Below are 21475 nucleotides of genomic sequence, written 5' to 3'. Positions count from 1 at the left end.
GTCAGGTTATAAAGTTAAACTATTGACATGCAGCACTTTAAAACAATGTGCCAGATAAATCTGATAAATCAGTGTATAGAAGTTAATGTGCCGTATCAATACGTCTTCTGTTAAATTCCATTGCGCTATGTCTGACTATTTCTGACACATGACTATGTCTTGTGTAAATACACTCTTAGTCCCTTTACTAAGCTCACACCCTGCAGCCATCTAGATTTCTGTTGTCAAAATTATTGGTACATAAAGGTAGCATGAAATCAAAACTGACTAAATTTATATTTTCAACAATAAGAATAGCTAATTGAACTGCAATTAGCAGATACCTCAAAGACTAGCTACACTATAAGTACCTGAGGTGACAGGAACTGATGAGGCACTTGCGCTCGTACTGATGGGTTGATAGGCGGCACACCTGGTTGGTGCCTGGACTGTGGCATCCCACCTCCACTACTAAACAAGTGACCACTCGTCTAAATATAAAACAGAGGATTAGCAAACAGTTCTGCTAACACAAATGACATTACGATTAGATAAAAGCAAGGACTGTTGATTAGAGTAATTAAAAAATTTACACTGCCAATTAGATAAAACATGAAGAGACTACCTTGTCATAGTAAGGCCCAGGTTCACAAGCCCCAATCTCTTTGGAACCAGGTGAACGGAAGACTGTTCCTGATCCCCCTCCACGTCCTCCTTTACGCATCTCTCCATTGTACTCATTCAAGCCCATGCCACGCTTATCTCCTTCCATCTTTTTATCCTGTGGAGGACCAGGGGCAAGATCCAAGGAACGACCGCTTTGGTCCTCTCCCTATAAGCAAACTTTCTGCATAAGTACACCTCATAGACATCCAAATGTATACTTAAACTAAATTTTTATTTATTAAAAAAAATATAATTTTATTTTATTAAACACATTTTTCTAAAAGTAAAATCCTAAACTAAATTGTTGAAATGTAATCATCCGAAATCATGTTATCAATGGGTTTCCATCAGTTCTTACCAGAATCCCCATGTTTGAGAACTGTCTGGTCATAGGGTTCAACCAAGAGTCTCCTGCACCCTTCATCGAGGTCTGAAGAACAATACAGACAAAGATGTTACACTAAACACTGTCTAATAATCATTATTAACTCATGTGTCAAATTTGCACATTACAAGACATTTTAATAAAGCTGGCTTGACATTCCTATACCTTGTTAACCTTCTTGGTTCCCCAGCCTCCCGAGTTGTACGAGGAGCTGCTGCCTTGGGAACCAGCACTGTTCCACACACCACCACTCTCATCCTCCTCCTCCCAGCTGGAGTGACGTGAAGCACTGACTGAGCCCTCTCCTTCACCCCAACCTTCTTGCATAGGCTTTGAACCTGTAGGATACAAAACATTTTTAACAGGTTCAAGAGCATGCATTCGAGATCTTTGCATTGACATATGTGCCTATAAATGATACGCATATCCTGCCCATGTAAAGAAACCTATTAAGAATAATAACTCTCTTCTCTAGCACTAAAATTATATAGAATTCTCACCAGACTTCACTTGAATGGGGGAGGGGTCTCCCCAACCTGATGTCTTGCCAGTGTCTTCAGGTTCACCCCAACCAGTGGGTGCATCAGTGGACTTGCCCCAGGCTGCAGTACCGTTGTCCACACATGGACTAGAAGGAGAGCCATTACCTCCCCATCCAGACGAAGCTACGAAATAAACACTCTATTCAGTATGTTTTTAAAGTATGCTATGTGAAAATTAAGATTTTGCCAATAAGTCAGCCTACTGCTAGAAAATGTAAAATGCCATTGTGTTCATTTTTCAGATATCACCTAAATGACCGTAAAAATTTATAAAAATTATCCTATGCTGAAAATACATTTTTAAAAAAATTATAATTATATATATATATATATATATATATATATATATATATATATATATATATATATATATATATATATATATATATAGAGAGAGCTGAGAGAGCTTCCTTCAAGCCTTCCAAATGCCTCGTGCCTGGTCTAACCTCAGGAACGTGCCAATCACAGGGCACAAATGACACATCTCTCACAACACTGCTCAGGTCTCAACCCAAACATGCTCAAATTATTAATTTGGTTGCCAACCCAAATCATTATGGTGTCCAATACTTAAGAAAATGCTTTAATTACACTGAAATATTTTTTTCTTATAATACAAAAACATTTTTAATGAAAGGAAAATCTATTCTTTTCTCTAATATAGAACAGTGCCATTGCACTGATAACACTGATTTCAATGTCTACTGTGTGCCAACAAAATAAACTAGTTAATATTGTCTCTTATCTTTGCTTCAAGACTAGGCTATCAAAAATGTACTTAATTAATGGTAAAACCTTTGAGAATTAATCTGGTTACTCTAGCAATTAAATGTGGTTTAAATATAAGTTTTACACTTCATCTGCATTGCAAGCGTGAGGCAGAACACATTTAGATTGCTACCATTATAAATGCTTGGAGTGTACACAGCTTCATCAATTATGATGGGAGCATGTATCTAGTTTTGCTGAGTTGCATCATATCACTCACTGCTTTGTTTAGAAAAATACTAACTTGCTTCTTGTCTAAATTAGCTTTTATGTTTTGCAAATATAAGGTAAAATTGAGATCTCAAAAAAGAAACACTCAGTATGTAAGGTTCACCTGTACTATTAATGTATTATGTCAAAGAAAAGAATAGAAGCATCTCACCTATTCCTGTCCCCTTGTTTGATGAATGTGTAAGGTTCAGGTCTCTATTCCCATGGCCTGCTGCCATTCTTCCAGGTGGCTGCTGTGGCAGGGATGGGGGTCCCTGCTGAGGGGACATTGATTGTACCTGGCCAGATGGGGGGTTGTTCTTGTCCCACAAGTTGACACTTTTACAGCTGTAGTTGTTAGGGTCACCCCAAGCAGATGTTCCATCATCTATTTCCATCTTCCTGCTTATGGACTGTGGAGAAGGCTCCTCCCAACCACAAGGCTCTGAACTGTCTCCAGGGCCACTGGGAATTTGGGGTATGGGCCCTGAAGTCCATCCTGAACTTTGGCTCTGGGCTGAAGGACCTCCTGGTCTTCCCCAGCCCCCTTGCATGGCCGCGGTGTCCATTGACTGAGACTGCTGGGGCTGTGATTGTTGTTGCTGCTGCTGTGCCGGGCCTTTCTGTGAGGCCGATTGGCTGTTTGGCATCTGTGAAGGGTGCATTTTCCCACCCCAGCCTTGATGAGATTTGCCACCCATGTCTCCACCCACTCCTGTACTGCCAGCTCCCCAAGGACCTTTTGGAGCTTCCTCATCCCAATTGCCCCATGTACCCACTTCTGAGTCCCCACTAGTACCTCCACTACCCTTCCCACCTCCCCAACCAGCACTGCATGATTTGGGTTCATTCTCTCCCCAGTCATTGCTAACTCTCTGCCCCCAATTGCCTGCATCTCCTCTCCCCGTATCTTTCCATCCCCCGGTTCCTTTCTCTTCATGACTTTCTCCCCACCCACTACCTCCACTTGCTGGAGTACCCTGTGTTTGAAAATCTCCCCACCCACTTGCTCCACTTCCTGCTCGGCGCTCTCTCCACTCATGTCCCTCGTTATCCCAACCTTTCATTTGGCCTTCTGATGAAGCCGTCCCTCCCCAGCCCCCGGATGGCTTGCCCTGCACACTAACTTGATTACCTCCTCCACCTCCAGATTGTGAGACGCCAGGGTTTTGGATATTGACACTACAGGATGGAGGGCCTCGAGTGTGCAAAGAAGAACTGCTGCTGCTGCTGCTACTACTGTTGTCCCAGCCATCACCAGGTGAGACAGATGGTGGTCCAAGGATGGAGTTTGAGTTCAAGTTGGCCTTCAGAGTTGCAACTTGATGCAAAGAGGAAGATGGATCAGTAGTTATGGTGCCAGTAGAGCCAGAGTATAGTTGGGTATGGGCTGGTGCATTCATTGTAGAATTGGAATTGGCTCCACCTGGTGCTGCTGCAACTCCTCCCTCCAAATCCCATGCCACATTCTGACGGATTTGTGTTTGTCCCCACCCAGAGTTGGACAGCACTCTGGGATCCAAGTCAGACCGGCTAAGCAGATTCTCTAAGGCCACTTCAGGGTTGGGAGGCTGATGAAAACGGTGGTGACCATGGCGCTGATTGCCACTTCTGGAGTTTTCTCCACCACTAGAGGACGAGGTACCATCCCCACCTCTGCTACCCTGGCCTCCGCACTCGCTTGAGTCTCCTGCCCCTACATCCCCATTTCCTTTCTGATTGTCCCATGCTCTTGTCATAGTTGAAGGTGTGGAGGAGGTTGTTGTTGTGTTGCAAACACTGCCACCACTGCTGCTGCTGTTACTGCTTAATCCATCTTTCCCACCTGGATTGCTGACACCTCCAACACCACCCGAAGCCCCCCAGTCCCCAACCAACACCTGGTCCCCACCCCATGCTCCCTGAGATACTGCAGAGGTCTGACCCCCACTTGCTGTTTCCCATGCACTTGCCCCTGTCACATTTTTGCGATCGTTCTGGCCAGTGAAACCCCATGCATTTCCTCCTTCAGCAGACACGGAGCTCGCCCCTGCTCCATCCTCCCAAGATTCAGTCCTTGAGGCACCCGTTTTAGAGTTTGCAGGGAAAGGCTGAGCTCTCCACAATGAGCTGGTGGAAGAGGAGGCATCTCCTCCACCTGTACTTCCACAGTTCATATCAGCCCCCTCTGCCACTCCTGTGTTTTTTGGTCCTGTTCCTGGTTCCAGTGCTGAGCCACCCCACTCTCCACAGGATGGCTCTCTGTCTCTGGATTGCATTTGGTGCTGATGAGATGCTTGATTCACAGAAAGAGGGTTGCTGGCAGACAATGATGAGCTTTGGAGGGAAGTGGAGCTAACCTCCGTTTCAACTGTCCCAGCCCCATCCTGTACAAGGGCTGGCCAAGCAGAGGGATTGGCATTAGGGTTAAAATTGGCACCTGGAATCCCACAGTTGACACCAAGGGAGCCATCAGAGTTCCCTGGGAGAGGGACAGCTTTGGATATGGGGGGCAATGAGCCTGCTGCTACTGCATTTCCCCCTATGAGTTCATGGGAGGATGAAGCCCAAACACTACCAGACTGCATACATTCATTGGGTGAACTTGAAGAAGTGGGTGGGGAGGGGCTGCCAGAAATGATTTTCCTGCCTCCATTCCCTCCTCCCACAATTTTTGCCTGCTGCTGGAGATGCCTCTCACCCCATGAGGTGCTGCAGTTCAGAATCCCGCTACCATCCGTGCCTCCAGTACCTGCTGTATCTCTTGCCTTTGACCCATCCCCAGCAGCAATACTGGGCCATTCCTCCAGGTCTGATCGGTCCACTATCACCTTTTCCCTGCCCTGAGAGGGGGGTTGGCTGCCAGAGCTGGCCCCCCACATGGAATTTGCATAATTTGAAGAAGAAGAAGCAGCAGCGATTGATGAGGATGACGACGTATGGGGTAGTGAGGGAGCAGCTGGACCCACAGGGCCCTGGCTTGGATCTGGAAACAAAACATCAAAGCAGAACTCTTCAGGAACATTTTCTGAGAAGAACCAGGGACTGCCTGGGCATTACAATAAATTAGAATATAGAATAAAACTGCTTATAACATACAGACAAAAATAGACTCAATATGATACAAACAGCCCTCAAAGCCTGATAGGTGCTGTAAGCAATTTCAGACATCTTGCTAACTTCCACCACACGCCTAGCCTCCAAACGTCAGCAAACTTAAATACACAAAATAATTCATAGACAGACAGCACTTACAAATGGCTAAAAAAAAGGTGCAGGCAACTCTTTTTTTACTTTCACAAAGTCTAGATCTGTCACAGAAACAGGTCACTGATATCTATAAAGAGGTAACTATAAAGAGGACATTTTTTGTGTGGCATTTCAAAATCAACTTCAATAACACCACCATTTACAATGCCAAAATACTTCACATACTATGTGCTGCTGCATTCAATAAGCAGGATTTTGGAAGATGGAGATGGTAAAATGTTATCGTTAACCCTGTAATCATTATGCACTTCAATCTAGGGCTGCACAATTAATCAAAGAAATAAATCAAGATTACAATAAGAGTTGCCACAATTAATCGCAAAAAGTGTCAATTACAGAGGTTGAAATAATCGATTATTATGATTTGTCATTATCATGCAGACCTACTTTGATCCATTTCATACATCACTCTAAATAAACAAAGAGCCATGTAAATCTCATTCACATAGCTGCCCAACTCGAACTTTGTCTTACAGTATTTGTCAGTCAAATTATTCATTTGATAAGCCTTACCTGAGGCAGAAGTCACTGTTTCATTGGGGCTGTCTCCCCCGCTGATGCCTCCCCCCAGCAGCATGGAGGACAGTGGTGGCTGGCCCCTCTTCAGTAGCACTTTATGGTCCTGCTGGCAACGGAATCGAGGGGGCACTTCACGGGGCATGTAGCGCTGAGAACTCTGTGTGCCGGGTGAGGGCTGTCCGTTGGCCACCGCCGGCCGCTTAGCATTGTTCCCACCCTGGGGGAGGGCGCCAGCAGCCGGGGTGGCAGCGGATGGTGTTGAAGAAAGGACAGGGCCAGGGCTGGGGGAAGCTGAGTTGGGGGTTGAAGGAGACTGTGCAGATGGAGGCTTGGTCAATTCTGGCACTGTGTAGTGGAAAATATAGGAGTAAATGTGAACAGAACTGCAGAAAAGCTAAATTCAGGTAAAGAAAGGAAAAAATAGGAGGGCTGGGAATTGCCACAGTCCTCCAGATTCGATATTACAATTATATTTCCTAGCCGATTCGATATGTATTTCGATTCTTTGTTGTATTTTATGTTTGGAAAAACTTCATAAAAAGATAAAAAACATTGTCAAGTAATTTTTCTCAGAAAGGAACGTCTATTGAAAAAATATGAAAATGTGCAAAATGACCCACCACTGCGTATGAATAACCTAGCTATTAAATTATAAATATTGCAGAGGCACGACATGTAGTTTATGGCATCCAACAGTTTGAGAAGCCTTTTTACAGCAAAATGTTTTATTAAAGCCGTGTCAGACAGATTCTGCAGAATGACTTCTGACAAATACTCTCCACAACACCTCTCAAATAAACTTCTGGATTATGCATAATAACAGGAACATTGATCACAGCAGAGGATTTTGACTTCCGACAGTGAACAAACGGTGCTTTGATGGCTGTAGGAGCGGTGCATTAAAGGACTAAAAGTAAAGAATTAAAGAGACAAAACTTCTCAAAGTGAAAACCTGATAAGAGTTGAATTCTGCACAAATATACACTATGGGTCAAAGGTTTTGAAACACTTGACTGAAATGTTTCTCATGATCATAAAATTATTTTGATCTGTATGCTTAAATGTTTGAAATTATGATATGAATAGACAAAGGGTGACTACTTTGAAAATGCTCAAATATAACACAGTTTTTACTTATATTGGATTTTGTTTAGTCACAACATAACTCCATTTATCTCATTCCATAGTTTTGATGACTATTATTATTCGAAAATGTGAAGAAAAAAAATATAATAAAGCATGAGTGTGTTTCAAAACTTTTGACCAGTAGTGTAGCTTCCTATATGTATCCATTAATCATTGTAGCATTAGACAAACACGTTTTGTTCTTTAGGGAGACTCTAGAACCCAATTTGTAAACAGTCAATTTTCTTCCCAGCTCTAATACATAATTATAAACATTAACACAATTACAAACATTTTCATGTGAATGCCTGAACTGCTTAAAGTAAAATAAATGAAGGCAAAGCACAATCACAGATTACTGAATCTCTGAAGTTATCAGGAAATCAGCACACAGTGCAGGTGAAAAATACCATAAAACAATATAACATGTAAAGACTATTACAAATCACGAAAGGCAATAAAATTTAGTTACCTTTATTTTTTTGCTCAACAACCTGAAAGATTTAAAAGAAAAGTCACAACGATGACAATAGAAATTAAAATTACTTAAACAAATAGTTCACCCAAAAATGAAAGTTTCACATCATTCACTCACTTTCATGCCATCCCAGATATGAATTTCTTCCTTCTGCACAACACAAACGAAGATTTTAGATGAATATCTCCGCGCTATACAATGCAAGTGAGCGATGACCAAAACACTGAAACTCCAAAAAGCACAAAGGCAGCAAATATGTAATCCATAAAACTTCAGTGGTTTAATCCATATCTTTTTATGTGATCTAATTGATTTTAGGTGAGAACAGACTAAAATATAACCCCCTTCTCATTGTACATCTCGCCATTGCAGTCTCTAGGCACAATTTCAGGCTAGACTAAACTTCCTGGTAATCGACGCATGCACAGAGCGCTAGATGGCGCTAGGAAGTGTAATCGAATTTGAAATCATTATCGACAGGGACGATATCGTCAAGATTTATAGTGAAACAGGAGTTATATTTTGGTCTGTTATCATCCAAAACCGATTAGATCGCTTCTGAAAAAATGAATTAAACCACTGGAGTCTTGTGGATTACATTTGTTTCCTTTATTTGCTTTTTGGAGCCTCAAAGTTTTGGTCACCATTCACTTGCTCTATGGGCATATAGAGTTGAGAAATTCTTCTAAAAAACAGAAGAGAGAAAGTCTAACACATCTGGGATGGCATGAGGTGAGTTAAGAATGAGAGAATTTTCATTTTTGGGTGAATTATTACTTAAAAGCATAGAACAATGTCTGATTGGTTAATGCTTGTATTGGTCCATTGAATTGCACAAAGTCAGTCTTCTTTTTTTTTGGAATGTCCAATTCCCACTACTTATTAGGTCCTCGTGGTGGCACGGTTACTCACCTCAATTCGGGTGGCGGAGGACAAGTCTCAGTTGCCTCCACTTCTGAGACCCTCAATCCACGCATATTCACACGTGGCTCGCTGTGCATGACACCACGTAGACTCCCGGCATGTGGAGGCTCATGCTACCCTCTGCGATCCACGCACAACTTACCACGTGCCCCATTGAGAGCGAGAACAACTAATTGCGACCACGAGGAGGTTACCCCATGCGACTCTACCCTCCCTAGCAACCGGGCCAATTTGGTTGCTTAGGAGACCTGGCTGGAGTCACTCAGCACACCCTGGATTCGAACTCGTGACTCCAGGGGTGATAGTCAACGTCAATACTCATTTGAGCTACCCAGGCCCCCTAATTCAGTTTTCTTGACAGATATGACAGGACACTGCAACTGACAAAATGGTAATCTGAGCAATCCTAAAGAATATAATTCACAGTAGGGCTGGGCGACAGGACGATGTAATCGGATATCGATGATGTCTTACAAAGATCCCAATGCTGAATGCGATACCCATTGACAGGCGATGATCAAAAATATTGGGAAATGGCAAAAACATGGATCTGGGATGTGGCCAAATATATTAAATAGTAGACCAGGGTGTGAAACTTGCACCCGGCACCCGCCACCCGCAAAATGTGACAAGGCTGAATCCAGTCAGCAAGCTACTCTTCCGAATGCATTTCACGCATGGGCAATTTAACTCATCTACCCGCAACAGACGGGTGACCTGTAAGACATCTCGGAGTGACACATGACAAGAAATGCTGTTTTTCACAAAGACATGTGCTTAAGAAACACACTTTATTATTTTTTAAGAACAGACAAAAGAAAAGCCGTCAATGCTTGTGTCTGATTTGCTGTTTGTTCAGAGGCATGCAGTGCAGCCTGTCTCGTTGAACAGGTGCATGTAAAGAGTTTTCACTCTTTTTTTCTCTGTTTCTTTCATCTGAAAACTGTTTGCAAGAATAATGTCGTGCTGTGAGTTTAGTTTGCTTTATTTCCATGCGGTTAGCATGCATTGTGAATGCAACACTGCAGGTTAAGTAATATATATCTTTGTATTAAATAAACAAAGATGACTGTGATTAAATCATAAAGTAATGCAAGATATCTTCACCTTGAACCCAAAATGTATTATATATTATTTTCTTTAGGCAGCATTAACTGTATTATCAAAACGCAATATAAACACAAATTCGATAGAACAAGAAGACACATTTGGCAGCATTATTCTGGGAACATAAGGAATTTATTAGGCTTATGTATTATGATTATTATTGTCTTTACATTTATGATTGTCTTTAGTTCTTAATCTGTAGGCTATTAGTAATTTTTCATCTGTTGTGTTGACGGATGCTTGTGTGATGGCAAATTAAGCCATTGAAGACAATAAATGTTTGGATTTGGAGAGGTGGTTAAAAAAGATTTTTTGATCATTTTTGTTATTTTATTGCCTTGTTTTTCATTTAGTTTAAAGTGCAATGTGAATTTAGAAGTCTTTTATATTTTCCTTGTTTCAATAAATGAATTACATTTTTAAAGCAAAATCAATCAAGAAAAAAAATTCACGACCCTCGGCAGGGGTTTGAAGATATATTATATATTGCGATGTTTTTAAGGTGATTATCAATACAAATATTTTCGACATATTGCCCAGCCCTAATTCACAGCATTCTACAATTGTATACTTGTAATTATAACCTTTACCTTCTGTGAGGTTTCCCGTTTCCTTTTATCTTCCTTTTTCCTTTTCTTGTCTTCCATGAACTGCTGTTCCCTTTCCTGATCCTCCTTTCTAAAACAAATATTTAAAAAAGAAGACATTTTTGGAATATTTCAATCAGTCTTATTCAAAAGAAACATTTTCAACTGTAAAAGCTTGTGTACTCCACGACTCCAAGTACTGACTTGTGCTTAAGACCCATATTCTTTGAGCAAAATATAAAGTGTGATGATTTAAAATCCAATTAAATAATCACATGAAATCCTCAAATTATTATTTTCAAAACTTTGTGCAAGATTGTTTTTATTATTATTTCTTACAAATAAAACATATGGACCATAGCAGCCCCTGAATCCCATTTAGAAAACCCCTAAATTTAAATTGCACAGAAGCTTCAGTCACAACAGCGGCACCAACCAGTTACCGGTTATAATGATATCACAAACCAGTGTAACTTACATGCAACTTGCTCAATGCAATGCTAAGGCGCATCCTGTGTTTTCATATGTCATAGCCTACATTAGGCAAGACGAGTTTGAAATGCATGGAATGCAGATTACAATCATACTACGAATCTTGGAACTCGTACAAATTGATAACTGCCTGTCTGTTGGCAGGGCACATATGTCTGATAGGTGCTCCGTTCACCCGCCCATTTTCTCCGGTGTAACGTGCAGTTTTCCATACGTCATCTATCTGATCGACTCGTTCAAAAACTGTTTTGCACAACATTCGATGACTGTATTACGACAATAACTAAAATCGTGTCTCCTACGGACTAACAGATACGTTTTGGTGATCAAGCAAACTCGTATGCATTTAAGAGTTAGCTAGTTTGCTAGCAGTGAAAAACTGACACATTATAAAGTTCCACCCCAGATCATGTGTACAATTTCACCAAGCTGCGATTACATTAATAAGGGATCACAACAAATAATCATAAGGTTAAGCAAATGTCAAAACAGGACGTGCATAAACATGCAATTGATCAAATATGAACAATATTAGCTATATGAGCTAAGAGTCGGCATACCTGGCCCACCTAGACGGCTGACAGCACTAATGTAAGATGTTCCCTTAAATGCAAAGATTATGCAGGTTAATCGATAAGGTACTAGTAGTATCCCGTGTGTTTTACCATCGACCGGCGGTACAGCGGAAAGCTCAAGTTGCAAACAAGCAGACTCTAACTAGCTGCATGGCTAATTTTACTAGCAATCGAGCTAAAGGCTAACAGATGTCGACGAGATAAAAAAAAATGTTTCACACATAAATGTTTTTATACCATTCAAGCCATTCAAATGCACAAGTATAAAACGTCAATATATATTATTTGCTCTTTAAAACAAAGCACTTACCTCAGGAATTACATGCACTGCAGCGAGTCTTCAAGCTAAAGTGCATAAGTGCGAAATTCGGGGTTTTGAGGCAACGTGAAATACAACACTCCATCAAGGTCTAAGAGCTAGTCATGGAACCACTCCTTCTATAATGCTAGTTTTTAAATATGGAATACGATCATGTAAACGAAAGTGTCGGAATCTCTGTTTAAAGCGCTGTGAAGTCAGTTGGTTGACGATCGGCCATTTTACTGCTCAGTATGACTGTGTGTGTCTGGTCTGGACAGATCTGACGGAAGATCTGTCGAGGGAGATTTTTGACATTCAATATTAAAAGTCCATTACTTGCCTGTTTTAATCATAAAAACATAATTTTTTAGATGTATCTCTTTCGATTGTTTGCTCGTTGCGCTTAAGATCACATATTGATTCTCATGGGATCATCAGTTAGAGGGCTACTAGTTTGTCACTTCAAAGTATAACGGGGCTAAAGGCTCCTTTGCTTTTATTATCACCCAAAGCACTAAATAGCAACAAAACTACCACAGCAAATCCCTAAACACCTGTTTGTCACTATACACTGGAAAATGACTCTGATCCATGAGATTTTTTTGCGTGTAATGTCTAAAGGTTTATTTTGTTTATTTTTATTATTTTGTAAAATGTTGCAGATTTATGTAGCTAACGAAAATTTATTTTGAGACAAAATACTTATTTATAATTTTCAGTTTTGTTTAAGGTCATTAAATTTAAAAAAAATAACTGTCCAATAAGTGTAAGGATAGTTTATGGGGTAAAAAGCCCCCTGTTGCAAGGGCTAAAGGCCCCTATTTAACACATTGTTTTGTTTTTTAAGTGGGGCGAATAGATTTGTTCTGAGAAATGTTCAAAGTTGGCTGATCCAATCATAATAGAGATTAGTTTGTTTATTGATCACTTGAGATGTAAAAAAATGCCAAATGTGTTTGAAATTAACAGGAAATGGTTAACTTTTTTCTGAAGAAGTTATTTTGAGTAATCATCATCTTAAATTGTTACTCAAAAAAGCATCTTGCTGGCTCAGATTTATTCAAAGTTGACCAATTGTGCCCTATAACTATTGCCCCATCACTTTATACCCCCTATAGGCCCTTTTACCCCAAGTGAGGGAGCCTTTTACCCTAGTTCCCTCTCTCGCCACTTTTTTTAATGGAACCTTAATCGAAACAACCTTACGATATTATTTCTTTTCACACATATTATGTTGCTAAATCAATCTTCAATAAAAATGTATTTGTTTGACCTTGATAAATCGAGGTTACAGTGAGGCACTTTCAGTGAAAGTGAATGTGGCTTTAATGTTTGTTGACCTTACATCGTCATGGCTAGAAACTTGTAAAATTGGCTATAACTTTACACTGGAAGGGTTATTAAGTGATTTTATCACACTAAAATCCTGTTTAGACACATATTGTTTATGTCTTGTGGCTAGAATTTTGAATATTTTAACATTCAAAAATTGGCCCCATTCACTTACCATTCAAGCGTCTTACTGTAACCCAGATTTCTTTTTTTTTAAACAAAGCGAGGAGTAAGTCAAAATAAATGTTGTGGTAATCAAAAATTTTTCACAAATGCTGTTGATTGCTTAATTTATATTGAACCTGGAATATTCCTTCTCAGTTACCTTCCTGTAATTGATCACTTTCACAATTAGATTGAATTAATCATGGCTGACAGTGAATAATGAATTTCTACAATGGCATCACTGCATCCATGCCCCTACGTGTCAGTGTAAGTCCAAGACGAAATAATAATAAATTACATATATATATATACACACACACTCACCTAAAGGATTATTAGGAACACCTGTTCAATTTCTCATTAATTAAGGGCAGTGGTGGCTCAGCGGTTAAGGCTCTGGGTTACTGACCAGAAGGTCAGGGGTTCAAGACACCACCAAGATACCACTGTTGGGCCCTTGAGCAAGGCCCATAAACCAATCTGCTCCAGGGGCGCCGTATCATGGCTGACCCTGCACTCTGACCCCAGCTGGGATATGTGAAAATTAAATAATTTCACCATGTATATGCAGAAATGTATGTATATGTGAAAAATAAATAATTTCGTATGTATAATGTGTGACAATTGAATTGATCGATCAATGATCAACTTGAAATATCATCATTAATAATGCAATTATCTAATCAACCAATCACATGGCAGTTGCTTCAGTGCATTTAGGGGTGTGGTCCTGGTCAAGACAATCTCCTGAACTCCAAACTGAATGTCAGAATGGGAAAGAAAGGTGATTTAAGCAATTTTGAGCTTGGCATGGTTGTTGGTGCCAGACTTCACAATCTGTAAAAAGTATTTCACAATCTGCTCATTTACTGGGATTTTCACGCACAACCATTTCTAGGGTTTACAAAGAATGGTGTGAAAAGGGAAAAACATCCAGTATGCGGCAGTCCTGTGGGCGAAAATGCCTTGTTGATGCTAGAGGTCAGAGGAGAATGGGCCGATTGATTCAAGCTGATAGAAGAGCAACTTTGCCTGAAATAACCACTCGTTACAACCGAGGTATGCAGCAAAGCATTTGTGAAGCCACACCACGCACAACCTTGAGGCGGATGGGCTACAACAGCAGAAGACCCCACCGGGTACCACTCATCTCCACTACAAATAGGAAAAAGAGGCTACAATTTGCAAGAGCTCACCAAAATTGGACAGTTGAAGACTGGAAAAATGTTGCCTGGTCTGATGAGTCTCGAGTTCTGTTGAGACATTCAGATGGTAGAGTCAGAATTTGGCGTAAACAGAATGAGAACATGGATCCATCATGCCTTGTTGCCACTGTGCAGGCTGGTGGTGGTGGTGTAATGGTGTGGGGGATGTTTTCTTGGCACACTTTAGGCCCCTTAGTGCCAATTGGGCATTGTTTAAATGCCACGGCCTACCTGAGCATTGTTTCTGACCATATCCATCCCTTTATGTCCACCATGTACCCATCCTCTGATGGCTACATCCAGCAGGATAATGCACCATGTCACAAAGCTCGAATCATTTCAAATTGGTTTCTTGAACATGACAATGAGTTCACTGTACTAAAATGGCCCCACAGTCACCAGATCTCAACCCAATAGAGCATCTTTGGGATGTGGTGGAACGGGAGCTTCGTGCCCTGGATGTGCATCCCACAAATCTCCATCAACTGCAAGATGCTATCCTATCAATATGGGCCAACATTTCTGAAGAATGCTTTAAGCACCTTGTTGAATCAATGCCACGTAGAATTAAGGCAGTTCTGAAGGCTGAAAGGGGTCAAACACAGTATTAGTATGGTGTTCCTAATAATCCTTTAGGTGAGTCTATATATATATATATATATATATATATATATATATATATATATATATATATTAGGGCTGTTGATTTAACGTGTTAATTCAGTGCGATTAATTTGACAAAAAACGTATGCGTAAAAAAAAATTACGCAATTAATTGCATGCCCATAATAAGGAAGATTCCTGAGAAATGCAAGCTTGTAGTACCACCTGTTTATTCCAGAGGGCAGTAAGTGAAATTTCAGCTGTATGAGCAACACACAGTTTATACAGTGAAGAAAACACTTCAGTAGGCAGAACAACACAAACATGCGTTACATTCTTGCGTTCAAAACACTTGAAGGAGTGCAGGGATCTCAAGATGTTTAAAGATTGTGTATTAAACTATATTTAACTTGACACAGTGACCTAAACATTTTATGTTTATGACACAACGCACCCAAGACACAACACAAGCATGTCTGACGTAGGTGTAAATTGATGGGTCCTTAAACAAGCCCTCATAATAAATCTCCAACTGATTAACAAATTGACTTGTGAAATGGATTGCTGTGAACTGTATGCCAATGATTGACTTATGATCAATAATATGGTAGTAAACAATACATTGTATTCTAAAGCCGCTTTTAGTATGGCCTTATCAATGATTAACTCTTCTGCTACAGGAATGTAATGCATTGTAATTATCTGAATATTTGTATTTTATATATATATATATATATATATATATATATATATATATATATATATATATATATATATATTTTTATATTTAAAGATAACTATGTATAATTATATATTGATATAAATATGTATAATCATTATATATTGAGTTATTGTTATATAAGGGGCAAATAATTGTATATGCGATTAATCGTTATTAATTAATTGGGACACCATGTAATTAATTCGATTAAAAATTTGAATCGATTGACAGCCCTATATATATATATATATATATATATATACTGATTGCAGTGCACCTTTAATGTCAGATCAATAATGTCAGGAATATACCTTATTCACGCTAGCGCCATCTTTGATTTTTAATGGGAATGAGAGCGAGGCTGTGAGGGATAGACTTACAGACTCTTCAGTGGGCTGTACTGCAGTTTAAAGTGTTTCTGGATCGTTCCACAGACAAAACATTGATCAAATATCTGTCCAAGAACATTCTAAAGAACTCCAGACAACTTGAGTTGTTAAAAGTATCCAGAAGCTTTATACCGTTTGTGCCATTGACGAGTCTGCACATCTATCCCTCACAGCCTCGTTATCTTTCCCATTAAAAATCAAGGATGGCGCTAGCATGAATAAGGTCTATTAGGAATGAACAGGGATTTACCACATTATTGTTGACATGGTTTCGATTATAACAAAAATGGTTGTGAACACTTGACCTAATCCTACTAATACAATAACACGTTTTAAAATAAAAACTAATTCTCAATGCATTCTTTTACCACTGTCTCTTATACTTGTGCTTTTGTAAAAAATGTAGCTTTGTAATACAGCACTTCTTTTATTACTGCCTTCTTAGGATGAATCGCTTCCGTTGTATTCCTCATTTGTAAGTCGCTTTAGATAAAAGCATCTGCTAAATGAAAAATGTTAATATCTAACCACAATTTTCTTTTAATATGGACCCAGGAAGGAAATGTGAGAAGAAACAAAAAACAAGAGGATGTTACTGAAACAAACGAGCTTCAACAATTATGATGCAGAACCATCAGATGGCAGCACAAGAGAAGAAGAAATGACACTGAAAAGGAAGATAAAGGGAAACAAAACAATATATGGGAACTCATAAATAACAGATGAGCAAATATGCTTTATTTTATATGCAGATTTTGTGTTGAACACATGTTCTTTTACATATTATTAAGGAGGAATATGGAAAGCAGTTGAAGCAAGTGTGGGCATAGGAGTTCACGCTTTTGCTCAGCGCTCCTGGACCAGACCTGCCCTCTATCCAGCTGCTGCAGTTAAATTTCAGGAAGCCTGTGCTGTACATGGCTTCGAGCTGATGCACATCCTGCCACATGGATCTTATTTGATGAACTGCGGCTCCCCAAAGAAGGTCTGTACACTGATTGTACACATGGTGGCTGTGTACATTCACCAAATGCTGAATATTTAAAGAAAAAGCTACAATATTGGTATATTTTAAAATACAGCTTAGTTTATTAAGTCAAAATAAATCTGCATTTGTATTATTTACCTTATACCTTGCTAATCCGGGCTGCATATGTTTGTTTATAAGGATGTCAATCGGCTCTGTCTTGTGATCCAGATGTTCAGTAAGAGCCAGGCCATGCTTGTGGATGAGTTGAGTCGCTGCAGTGCACTGGGCATCAGCCAGTTTAACTTTCACCCTGAGGTTTCTATAGACTCCAGCCCTGAGCAGTGCATTGAGAAAATTGCCCAAGCTATTAACCATGCACACAAGCAAACCCCTGCCATCATTACTGGTCAACTAAACAATGCTGATTTTTAATGCCTATGACCATAGCTGTTTTAAAATAGCTGATTTCCAGTATATTAAATATTTACAGTACACAAATATTTGCAGAAATTAGATGGGTCTTGGGGTCAGAAAAAAAAGACAACACCTAGATCACCACAAGTTGTTTGGGTGGTCTTCTCATCTCTGCTCTCATCCAACAACAAACTCAAGCATCTTCAGTTTGCCAGACAGGCAGACACTACTGAAACTTCAATGTGACCGGGTTCTATGGTCAGATGAAACAAAAAAGAGCTTTTTGGCAGCAAACACCAGAGATGGGTTTGGTGCACACAGAGATGAAGAAGTACCCAATTCCCACAGTTAAATGTGGTGCTGGATCTTTAATGTTGTGGGGCTGTTTTTATGCCAGAGGTCCTGGACATCTTGTTCAGATACATGGCATCATGGACTCTATCATATACCAACAGATAAAAAATAAAAACCTGGCTGCCCCTGCCAGAAAGCTTAACATGGGCCATGGTTGGATCTTTCAGCAGTACAATAATCCAAAACAAATATCAAATTAATGGCTCATTTACCACAGAATCAAGGTTCTGCCATGGCCATCCCAGTCCCCTGACCTGAGATTCTGTGTGGATTCTGTGTGGAGGAATTGTCTCAGATCCATTGCCATGTGTTCTCCAACCTCATTAGGCATTATAAGAGAAGACTCAGAGCTGTTATCTTGGCAAAGGGAGGCTGCAAAAAGTATTGAATAAAAGAGTGCCAATAATTATGGCCAATGCATTTTGGAGAAAAATACTGATTTAATATATAGATATTTCCCCTGTTTTAATTGTTTTACTTCAATTAAAGGTTAGATTTTTGTGATTTTATTTTTATTTTTTTTAATGAAAGATCAAAAGGAAAATCAATGCAAATTTTTTTTCCCACAGCCTTCTTTGCTCATATTTACCAAGGGTGCCAATATTTTTGGCCACAGCTGTACTTTAATTACACTATGCCCTTTCTTTTTCTTTCTTTCTTTCTTTTTTTTCCAATAGTGCTTGAAAATATGAGTGGTCAGGGCAGCACTGGGCGAAAGCATAATAGATTGGTTGTGACAAGATACGTATCATAGTGTGTCTGGACACTGGCCATGCTTTTGTTGCAGGAATTGTGAATATTACCAATTACTTTGTAAAATATATTATAAAGTATTATATAATTACTTTGGAAAATATATATGTTTGATCCATGATCGAAAGATCAAAATTATCATCTTACTTTAAATTACATGTTGTAGTGAAACTTTCTTCAAAACAGATCTGCCGATAGCATCTGTAAAATATTTAAGATGAAACTGTTATGTGTAGGGTATGACATTTCACCAGCTGAAAGATTGAAGAATATGCTTGATGAATTAAATTGCTTGGATGGATTGCATTATTTGAAAGCAGTTCATCTAAATGACTCAAAATGTATGCCACATTATATTGAACCAATCAATACTGCTGAGATTTGCATATGTAATAACATTATCAATATTGCTGTAATTGGTTGTATAATGACAGAATGTTGTTTGTAACATGATGGCAGTGTGACAAGGCGTAGCCGATATGAATATGAGCCTTGCTAACACTCCTTTTGAGATTAGGTAATTTTTCTTTAAAAGAAAAATTAGGCTGCCCTTCTGGATTGAAATGAAGACATTGGGCATGGCCAAATAGGTATTACTGCTTTCCGAGAAATTGTGAATGAGCCTTGACTGGATATCCCTCTGATTTTAGGGTGGAAAATCAAAATTTTATTGTGAATTAAAAGAACAGCTTCACTACAACAATAACATTTATTTTATGTGCATTTTCTCTACTTAGCCCAGGATGTGAGTATGCTAAACAGATAGAGCTCTTTTACTCCTTTTGTGGAAAAAAGTGAAGAATTAGACGTTTCCTGGGTACAATCTGAAACTGATCCATTGCTTGTTCAGTAGGCATTAGGAAACTGCTGGATCTTCCTTGGCAGAGTTATTATTGCTGAAGCATAATAAACATTTGAATTGCACAGCATTTGTCATATTGCATCCTCATTAACTGAGCCTTTAACAAGGTCTCTATTTGAGAATAAGTTTACTTAAAAGATTACATTGTTTTTTTGTTTTGTTCTGTTGCTGTTCTCATTGCTTCTAAGACAAATCATATCACGTTTGTGTGTATGACAAGTCTTCTGTGTCTTTTCGAGATAAATGAGCTATTAAGTTAATTTTAGTCTAAACATTTTGATATCTGCAGTTGTTATAACCGTTTTGAACTATCATATCATAAGACTGAAGATTATGGAGTTATTAACCACATTTTTTGCCATTAGAGGGAGCCTGGACCTAGGATATTGAAACGTGCCCGGAGCGTCATCTAGTCAGGCTCTGTAAGCCTGTTTATTGTGCATGCCAGTCTGTTGCTTTCACTGAAAATATTCTTGCTCACAATTGTGGCACTTTTAGTTGTACATATTTTGCCTACACTCTACAATAACTTGACTGTCACTTGAAGGGAATTACCTTAACTTGTTTACCTTTATCCCTAGTACCTCCAAGCCTAGCTGCTCAAGCTCCACACTTCGCACAGTCCACCATTAGCTGGACCACACAAAAATGCCACATGCAGTATTGCAATAAACACGACGCCTCCATTTTTAGTAAGGCTGCCATCTGTAAGGATGAAGCCCTTATATCTGAGATCCTTTCACCTGAGTTTTTCACAATCTTCTTTTCGGACTTTAGCAAGCTTAAAACACAGTATTTTGCCACCCTAATTGTAATATAGATGTTGACTAAGACATTCAAAGCAGCAGTAGAAAGGCAGGGAGCATGTTTCAGAGTGTGAATTTATACAGGAAGACAAAGGTGGTTTGCATTGGAATGTCCTACTCTGTGCCAGCCCACAGGAAATATCACTCAGGAAGTTCTCAATAAACAACAGGGCCAACCAGACATTTTGAAATATAACCATAAGACAATATATGAATGAATTTGTTTTTGTATATAATGTTTCACTTTGAAACTTCTCTCTGTTTCTTTCTCTGATTCATCAAGGGGATAAAACGTTTGGTTCACATATGGCACAACAAATGTTTCCAGATCTCATTGTTTTCCTCTCATAGATTTTACGTGAAATTAAACAACTTGGCATTATTAAAGTTAATTAATAGAGCCTGAGGTATAAAACGCGGTTAGGGAGTCTGTTATAATTGTGTTAAATACTTTAACTTCGAATTATGACAAAAGGGAAATGGTTTTATGCCTGTTTCCACCACATAAATTAAAAAATAAAAAATCCAGCACACAAGTTATTATTTTGATTTTCAATCCAGAACAATCAAGCGCAGCTTGCTCTTGCCACAGCAGCAATCCCAAGAATTGGAATGGAAAAGGTATGCTACCCCCTAACTGGTGTTAAATGTGCAATTTTGACTAATATAACCTTAGTGTCACCTCTAAGTAGACCTCAATAGTTGCATCCATTGTCACATTCATACTCTGTTGTTATGGATATACTGTATATATATGTGACATTTCACCCCACGCTTCCTGTAGCACTTGCCATAGATGTGGCTCTTCTCATGCACCTTACAGTCTAGCTGATCCCACAAAAGCTCAATGGGGTTAAGATCCATAACATCCAGTGGGCCTGGGTAGCTCAGCGAGTATTGATGCTGACTACCACCCATGGAGTTCACAATTTAGAATCCCAGGGTGTGCTGAGTTACTCCAGCCAGGTCTCCAAAGCAACCAAATTGGACCGGT

General features: G+C 39.4%; 1 protein-coding gene and 1 pseudogene across 2 annotated transcripts in view; one reads left to right on the top strand and one right to left on the bottom strand.

Annotated features, from left to right (window-relative positions):
* LOC127633319 (trinucleotide repeat-containing gene 6B protein-like) overlaps nucleotides 1-12169 on the bottom strand; it is a 32360-nt gene extending 20191 nt beyond the window's left edge. The window contains exons 1-10 of one of the 2 annotated variants that reach the window (XM_052112353.1): nucleotides 11917-12169; nucleotides 10543-10630; nucleotides 7916-7937; nucleotides 6313-6663; nucleotides 2723-5515; nucleotides 1531-1695; nucleotides 1196-1368; nucleotides 1004-1075; nucleotides 605-811; nucleotides 351-470 (exon numbers count right to left, since the gene is read on the bottom strand). In XM_052112353.1, coding sequence (XP_051968313.1) covers nucleotides 351-470; nucleotides 605-811; nucleotides 1004-1075; nucleotides 1196-1368; nucleotides 1531-1695; nucleotides 2723-5515; nucleotides 6313-6663; nucleotides 7916-7937; nucleotides 10543-10599 — 3960 coding nt within the window. In that variant the 5' untranslated portion in view covers nucleotides 10600-10630; nucleotides 11917-12169. The remainder of the gene's footprint in view (nucleotides 1-350; nucleotides 471-604; nucleotides 812-1003; nucleotides 1076-1195; nucleotides 1369-1530; nucleotides 1696-2722; nucleotides 5516-6312; nucleotides 6664-7915; nucleotides 7938-10542; nucleotides 10631-11916) is intronic. The other variant, XM_052112354.1, reaches the window with a different exon arrangement.
* A 4455-nt stretch (nucleotides 12170-16624) lies between these two features.
* Nucleotides 16625-19611, top strand: LOC127633496 (probable endonuclease 4; annotated as a pseudogene).
* Nucleotides 19612-21475: the final 1864 nt, after the last annotated feature.

Source organism: Xyrauchen texanus, chromosome 40 (genome assembly GCF_025860055.1).
Source record: "Xyrauchen texanus isolate HMW12.3.18 chromosome 40, RBS_HiC_50CHRs, whole genome shotgun sequence".
In the NCBI taxonomy this organism is placed as follows: Eukaryota; Metazoa; Chordata; class Actinopteri; order Cypriniformes; family Catostomidae; genus Xyrauchen; species Xyrauchen texanus.
The sequence above is the reverse complement of the archived record's forward strand: the minus strand, read 5'-3'. Positions and strand labels throughout refer to the sequence as shown.